Source organism: Polyodon spathula, chromosome 35 (assembly GCF_017654505.1).
Source record: "Polyodon spathula isolate WHYD16114869_AA chromosome 35, ASM1765450v1, whole genome shotgun sequence".
NCBI lineage: Eukaryota > Metazoa > Chordata > Actinopteri > Acipenseriformes > Polyodontidae > Polyodon > Polyodon spathula.
Genome location: NC_054568.1, coordinates 1,845,461 through 1,853,883, shown reverse-complemented (window position 1 = coordinate 1,853,883; position 8,423 = coordinate 1,845,461). Strand labels below are relative to the sequence as shown.

Below are 8,423 nucleotides of genomic sequence, written 5' to 3'. Positions count from 1 at the left end.
AAACACTAACCCTAACTATAACCCTAACTCTATCTCTAACCCTAACATGCAAACACTAACCCTAATCCTAACTATCTCTAACCTAACTAACACTGCCCTAAAAACACTAACCCTAACTATAACCCTAACTCTATCTCTAACCCTAACATGCAAACACTAACCCTAATCCTAACTATCTCTAACCCTAACATGCAAACACTAACCCTAACTATAACCCTAACTCTATCTCTAACCCTAACATGCAAACACTAACCCTAATCCTAACTATCTCTAACCTAACATGCAAACACTAACCCTAAACCGAACTCAATGTGCAAACACTAACCCTAAGCCTCTAACTCAAATGAACAGAATCTTATTGTACAAACCCTAACTCTAACAAATACAACAATTATTCCTCTTTTGCTGTGAAACTCAAACTATACTACTAGGTGTTGATTCATATTTTTTATTCTACATGCAGTCTACACTAAATGTACAACACATTAATATAAAAACAAATGAAAGCTGTAAACACACATATTGCGTTGTTCAGTACGTTATCATACTTTGCATTTGTAACATTTGCATTCTGAACCGCAACTTCATAAGCTTTCTAATAGTATGCTTTCATGAACTAACATTCAGTGGCAGGGAAATGAGCTGTATGGTAACTAAATGTGATTGACATTAAGCGGAGTGTGATAACCAAAATGATACTATCAGGAGCTTGTACCCATTGACTCCCAGTGTTCCCATTGATGGTGATAATAAAAGGACATTAGCAGGAGTGATACTAAACAGGTTTCACTGTATGTACTGCGATCTCTGCTTTCAGATGTACAAATGGAGAGAACTGCCATTTCCCAGACAGTTGTGTATAATAAATAAGTAATATGCTATACAGTGTCAGAAGTGTGGCTTGATGTTTGGATCTATCACCTCATACAGCATGTTGACTTGAGTTGGCCAAATTTAGCATGAAAAGAGATGACTATAAAGAGGTGAATATAAAGGACCTGAGCATATATCTCACACTGAGGCCATCAGCCATTTCTAAGCAAGCATCCTGTCCTCAGGGACTTTAAGAGAGATATTGTACTGCCTTGTCTTACCACGTGAACATCACAAATATCTCCAAATACAGTTGCGTGAATTAATGAACCCATTTTAATGTGAGTCTGGTTTGCTGTGGGCATTCAAGGTTGCCATCAATTCAGCCTAAACCAAGTGTCAAGCTACACCCCTCTCCCTTTCCAGCTTTCAGAGTTGGTTAACCAAAACAAAATAGAAGATCAAACTCTAACATGAACACTGTGAGTATCAGTAAACCCTAGATAATTAAGAGAGCATGTCTTACAAACCGCAGTCTCTAATGAGCTCTGGCATCTGTCCTATAGCTGCCTCCTTTAAGTGCCTGATCAAAAAAAACTCAGACCAAGATATTCTGGCATGTAATGAGAACAGCAACTTCCAAATGGCATTTTTAATTGGGGAAAACCAGAACTGTCCAGCCTTTTTACCTGAAAGAGCCATTCAAAGCAAAACAATCCAAAACGTTTAACTGCACACCGCTTCAGTATTTTTCTGTTCATTAAACAGGCTACAGGACATGTTTAAACACTTTCATATCATTTGTTTTTGCACCTGAAACTACTGAATGTCCAGCCTTCATTTCTACAGCAAGAGAGCCGCATTGTGGAGTTTAGTGAGACAGCAAGAGACTGCCGCTGCACAGGTCTTGGATAAACCATTGTGAATAGGGGTGTTTTTATACCTTCAGGGGCCAGTTGGAATGGCAGAATACCTTGGTCCACCCTGCTTACTGAGAACGTGTAAAGGGATCTGAACCACAACAAGGATGGTGTGGTTCTAGCCAGCATTCATTGCATGCTTCCTTTCATTCCTCAGCACGCGAAGCACACACAGAAATAATCTCTTATAGGCTTGCAAACGAACTGCAAGCTAGCTTAAACCTTGACCTGTACAAAACAAATATTCTTCATCAGCTTGCAGCGAGCAAACTGTACTGGCAGGCCATGTAAACTTTCTCCTTTTTTTTTTCTCAAGATCATTTTATAATTTACACTTTATAATAGAAAATAAAAAAAGATACAAAAGTCTTGGGTGTGTTATAAATAAATTATTGCAAATTAAGTGTGCTTTTCTTTAGAAACAACATGCAAAGCAACATACAGAGATGAACTCCGTTTTTTAAAACAGAGCATAATTAAGTTCCTTATGTACAGACATACATTTACAGAACATCAATTTCAACCCACTTCTCAGCACTGCAATATTGGCTATATAATGTTGTACTACATTACATAGACGGATAATACTGATTATAATACTAGCTATGACAGCCAGGAATGTGCACAAATCCGAACACTTCTCTTTAAGGTGTTACTGGTTACCTTGGAAATTCAGTTGTAAATGAATCATCATGTGTGTGCTAATCCACTCGTCTAACCAAGTGTGTGTCATGTCAGCTAGCAATAAAACAATATGTTAGGGTCTTCCTGAAAGCTCTGTATTAAACACAGGCACTGAATCTCAAGGAGGATAATATAACTGGTCTCTGTAATAATCTGTGCGGGAAGTAATAAACTCAGGACTTTATTAATAAAAGATGTAAATCTTCCCCCATTTATTATTTATACACATCACCTATGCATTATTTGTAGATTAATTAGAGGAAACAGACTTTTTTAAAAAAAAAACTAGAGTCTAAATTAATAATAATAACAAGTTTATAGAGTATTCTACAGCACCAGAGTTGTTGCAATACAGTGTGATTCACTAGTGCTGTCAAATTCGCTTAAACAATCCAACTGTGATTTGAACTGACTGGTTTGTGGTTGATCAAATCAACCCGTACTAAAGATAAGGTCTGAGAATATTTGTTATTATCATCTGTGAAATTCAGCTCCTCTGGAATTGAAAAGCTTGAAGTAGCTTCAAATGTCATCTTAACGGCTTGTGTAGATTTCTATTTGATGGCGTTTCATTGAGAGCAGTTTTGCGTTCTGTTGCTTCAAATGATTTGACCATTCTCAATTCATTCAAAGCATGTGATAATGTGACCTTTCAACTTGAAAATAGGTAAAGGCAGATTTAGGGAAATAAATATATAATACTTGATAAGAGCAACAGAACCCAGAACCGATCAGAATAATAGAAAAATCAAATAGTGCTGGGAACGTAAAGGCGAAAATAACGATCCCTAACATCCCCTGCTTTGTGCAAGAGTGTATCAGTTTGAAGGGGCAGTATGTCCAGGGACCAGGAGGAGGGGAGGATTCAAAGATAGAGATTATTTGGATTCCCATCAAAATCAAAGATAACCAGTTACCACTTTAAAGGGTGTGCCAATGGCACTGTACACCCATAGTGATTGGCGTAGTGGTGTTTTTTTCTCAGCAAATATAGTCTGTTTAATAGTAGATGTAAGAAATGAAGAAGAGGAATTTGTACACATGTGTTTTAGGGACAGAAAGACGGTCAATCTAGCCTAGTCTTGGACTGACTGATGTTACATTGGATTAGATAGGCCAGGCTAAGGGCTAAACAGAGCCTGTGAAAGCAGTGAAAGACACAGCAACAGGATTCTCTGGGTATGGCTACGAGAAACCCATGCAAGACAACTGAATGTATATCTACAACTGGTTCCAATGCTGAGAAATGTTTTATTTTTTTTAAATGAAAAAAAGTGTAGAGAGCTGTATTCACAAAGCAGCAGTGCACAAGTAATAAGTAGGGTGCATTAACCCAAAATGTTCCATGCATTTACCAGCCTATTCTTGCTTTCTCAATGCAGCCTTTACTAGACCAGATTTCCGTTACTCCAGTGAAAGTTTGCACAAAGTTCAGTGTTTCATTTCTAGCACGCTTGGAATAACACTTCTGCGACTCGTTTGTGTTTATAAAAAGGCCTGCAAACTTTCCACTGGAACATCAGTAAATCTGTAGCTCTGTCTTGCAATTTTGGAATGTGAATAACCTGTTAGAATGTTTGTTTGTTTAAAAAGACCCAGGAAAACCAGCAGGAGACACGTGTCTGGTGCCGGTGATGCGGTGTGGGCGGGGCTTAAGTCAGGGTGATGTAAGCCGATGCCTTCTCCTTCAGCTGCCGCAGACAGAGGTGGCAACTCCAGCTTCCTACAAGCAGGGAAAAGATACAAGTGAGTCAGTAACATCCACCCCCGCTCGCCATAGCTGTGGATCAAAGATCAGAGCTATCACTGTGATATATAGCAAGCGTGTACAGAATAATACAGGATAAGAAACACCGGTGAATAATGCATATTGGATATGTGGTCAATTTTTTAAATCAAAATTATTTGTACAAATCTTCTTTTTAAGATTCCATTTTAAAATCAGGTATTTAATTCTGGTCTTGTTTGGTCAATCTCCAAAGAATTTGATGGTCGTATAAGGGTGTAGGGATGATAACGATGTTTTCAGTTGCCTGTGCACCTAAAAATGATAAAAAAATTATCTCAATTTGGTGGTGTGTTTCATAGTTGGTATGAAACACTATTATATTTAGGAGGAGTTTTTTAATAAAAGAGTCCCTCAGTCAAGGATCTCTTGATCTTCTCATAGAAGCCCCTTATGACCATCACATGTATGGTGATACATCTCGCACTGTGGCTCTTCCTCCTTCCTCAGTTTCTAATTGTTTATTGTTCTTCTCACTTTGATGTTTTGTCTCTATGCTCCTTTCAGACAGCCCTCCTATTGGTCGCAGTGAAGATGATGAACTCTGCCGAAGCACTCACCTTCTGGGGGCTCGGCCATGGGGGGGCTCAGGCAGTACATGTGGTATCCCCGGTCACAGTCATCACAGAACAGCAGCTGATCCTGCACACAACGACAAGGCTCAGCTCTTACTCCTCCTTCACACTGTGCAACACCAGCACAAGCAGTAGCACACATATGTGATGCAGCTACAGACAAAAGCTTTGCATCACCCTGTAGAAGTGACTCATTTTACTTCAATGAAACCTTCTGAATAATGTTGCGTTAACATATGAATTACGTACTTCTTTGTAGTGTTCCATATACTTAATGACAAACTGTCAAAAGTTGAAAAATGCGACATTTCAAAATCTAACATGAAATACTGTACTACTATAAGGGCTCCTTGTAGACTTTGCGATATCCTTTAGTAGCTTCTTTGATTACACAGCGTTAAATAAAAAAATTATAATTATGTTCATATATACAGTATATCTATATTTTTAAATGATGTCACAATCCTAAAATTCTAGGTGATGAAAAACTTGGCCATAGCTGTAGACTCAAAGGGCGATATTTTTAACTTCAGTCTGTAACTAGCTCCTATTTTTTAGAAAAAGGTAAAACACCTGTTCATTTTACAGAACTGCTGTAGAGCCAAACATCTGTGATACAGACATCTTCTCTACAGCACTTTTGTTTCTTATTTTGTAACATTACAGTAAGATGATTTTTTTTTCTCCTTAATTAATTAAAGAATGGTGGAAGCACTTTGAAAATATGGTCTCAGTGTCAGTGCCGCCCGGGTAGGGTAAGGCTCAGATCGGCAGGGCCAGCCACAGTTCAGCGCGCACCAGCGCCCCCTTGGGCTGATAGGGCGTCTGTGGGTCTGCAGTGGAGCCATTCAGATCTGTCTTGTCCTCCAGCACTATAGGTCTGGTGGCTTCGCTCTGGATCCACAGTGTGAAAAATGAGGGATTGGCAAGAGCACATTTCGGAGGACGTGTGGTGTGTGGGGTGTGCTGTGTTACTCACGTCGTTCTCGGAGGAGGTGGAGCGTGGGTTTGTGAATGGCAGTGTGGGGTGTGCTGTGTTACTCACGTCGTTCTCGGAGGAGGTGGAGCGTGGGTTTGTGAATGGCAGTGTGGGGTGTGCTGTGTTACTCACGTCGTTCTCGGAGGAGGTGGAGCGTGGGTTTGTGAATGGCAGTGTGGGGTGTGCTGTGTTACTCACGTCGTTCTCGGAGGAGGTGGAGCGTGGGTTTGTGAATGGCAGTGTGGTGTGTGCTGTGTTACTCACGTCGTTCTCGGAGGAGGTGGAGCGTGGGTTTGTGAATGGCAGTGTGGGGTGTGCTGTGTTACTCACGTCGTTCTCGGAGGAGGTGGAGCGGGGGTTTGTGAATGGCAGTGTGGGGTGTGCTGTGTTACTCACGTCGTTCTCGGAGGAGGTGGAGCGTGGGTTTGTGAATGGCAGTGTGGGGTGTGCTGTGTTACTCACGTCGTTCTCGGAGGAGGTGGAGCGTGGGTTTGTGAATGGCAGTGTGGTGTGTGCTGTGTTACTCACGTCGTTCTCGGAGGAGGTGGAGCGTGGGTTTGTGAATGGCAGTGTGGGGTGTGCTGTGTTACTCACGTCGTTCTCGGAGGAGGTGGAGCGTGGGTTTGTGAATGGCAGTGTGGGGTGTGCTGTGTTACTCACGTCGTTCTCGGAGGAGGTGGAGCGTGGGTTTGTGAATGGCAGTGTGGTGTGTGCTGTGTTACTCACGTCGTTCTCGGAGGAGGTGGAGCGTGGGTTTGTGAATGGCAGTGTGGGGTGTGCTGTGTTACTCACGTCGTTCTCGGAGGAGGTGGAGCGTGGGTTTGTGAATGGCAGTGTGGGGTGTGCTGTGTTACTCACGTCGTTCTCGGAGGAGGTGGAGCGGGGGTTTGTGAATGGCAGTGTGGGGTGTGCTGTGTTACTCACGTCGTTCTCGGAGGAGGTGGAGCGTGGGTTTGTGAATGGCAGTGTGGGGTGTGCTGTGTTACTCACGTCGTTCTCGGAGGAGGTGGAGCGTGGGTTTGTGAATGGCAGTGTGGGGTGTGCTGTGTTACTCACGTCGTTCTCGGAGGAGGTGGAGCGGGGGTTTGTGAATGGCAGTGTGGGGTGTGCTGTGTTACTCACGTCGTTCTCGGAGGAGGTGGAGCGTGGGTTTGTGAATGGCAGTGTGGGGTGTGCTGTGTTACTCACGTCGTTCTCGGAGGAGGTGGAGCGGGGGTTTGTGAATGGCAGTGTGGGGTGTGCTGTGTTACTCACGTCGTTCTCGGAGGAGGTGGAGCGTGGGTTTGTGAATGGCAGTGTGGTTTCGTTCTCGGAGGAGGTGGAGCGGGGGTTTGTGAATGGCAGAGTGGGGTGTGCTGTGTTACTCACGTCGTGTTACTCACGTCGTTCTCGGAGGAGGTGGAGCGTGGGTTTGTGAATGGCAGTGTGGGGTGTGCTGTGTTACTCACGTCGTTCTCGGAGGAGGTGGAGCGTGGGTTTGTGAATGGCAGTGTGGGGTGTGCTGTGTTACTCACGTCGTTCTCGGAGGAGGTGGAGCGTGGGTTTGTGAATGGCAGTGTGGGGTGTGCTGTGTTACTCACGTCGTTCTCGGAGGAGGTGGAGCGGGGGTTTGTGAATGGCAGTGTGGGGTGTGCTGTGTTACTCACGTCGTTCTCGGAGGAGGTGGAGCGTGGGTTTGTGAATGGCAGTGTGGTGTGTGCTGTGTTACTCACGTCGTTCTCGGAGGAGGTGGAGCGTGGGTTTGTGAATGGCAGTGTGGTGTGTGCTGTGTTACTCACGTCGTTCTCGGAGGAGGTGGAGCGTGGGTTTGTGAATGGCAGTGTGGTGTGTGCTGTGTTACTCACGTCGTTCTCGGAGGAGGTGGAGCGGGGGTTTGTGAATGGCAGTGTGGGGTGTGCTGTGTTACTCACGTCGTTCTCGGAGGAGGTGGAGCGGGGGTTTGTGAATGGCAGTGTGGGGTGTGCTGTGTTACTCACGTCATTCTCGGAGGAGGTGGAGCGGGGGTTTGTGAATGGCAGAGTGGGGTGTGCTGTGTTACTCACGTCATTCTCGGAGGAGGTGGAGCGTGGGTTTGTGAATGGCAGTGTGGGGTGTGCTGTGTTACTCACGTCGTTCTCGGAGGAGGTGGAGCGTGGGTTTGTGAATGGCAGCGTGGGGTGTGCTGTGTTACTCACGTCGTTCTCGGAGGAGGTGGAGCGGGGGTTTGTGAATGGCAGTGTGGGGTGTGCTGTGTTACTCACGTCGTTCTCGGAGGAGGTGGAGCGGGGGTTTGTGAATGGCAGTGTGGTGTGCTGTGTTACTCACGTCGTTCTCGGAGGAGGTGGAGCAATGGCAGTGTGGGGTGTGCTGTGTTACTCACGTCGTTCTCGGAGGAGGTGGAGCGTGGGTTTGTGAATGGCAGTGTGGGGTGTGCTGTGTTACTCACGTCGTTCTCGGAGGAGGTGGAGCGTGGGTTTGTGAATGGCAGTGTGGGGTGTGCTGTGTTACTCACGTCGTTCTCGGAGGAGGTGGAGCGGGGGTTTGTGAATGGCAGTGTGGGGTGTGCTGTGTTACTCACGTCGTTCTCGGAGGAGGTGGAGCGTGGGTTTGTGATTGGCAGTGTGGGGTGTGCTGTTTTACTCACGTCGTTCTCGGAGGTGCCGCACAGGCTGCAGGACTTGCACTCA

The 8,423-nt window shown here is 44.9% G+C and overlaps 1 protein-coding gene across 1 annotated transcript in view; it reads right to left on the bottom strand.

The window, feature by feature from the left end:
• Positions 1 to 2,116: 2,116 nt before the first annotated feature.
• Positions 2,117 to 8,423, bottom strand: part of LOC121303888 (zinc finger protein neuro-d4-like) — a 60,816-nt gene continuing 54,509 nt past the window's right edge. The window contains exons 10-12 of the mRNA XM_041234743.1: positions 8,381 to 8,423; positions 4,764 to 4,887; positions 2,117 to 4,140 (exon numbers count right to left, since the gene is read on the bottom strand). The exon at positions 8,381 to 8,423 is cut by the window's right edge and continues 70 nt beyond it. Coding sequence (XP_041090677.1) covers positions 4,070 to 4,140; positions 4,764 to 4,887; positions 8,381 to 8,423 — 238 coding nt within the window. The 3' untranslated portion in view covers positions 2,117 to 4,069. The remainder of the gene's footprint in view (positions 4,141 to 4,763; positions 4,888 to 8,380) is intronic.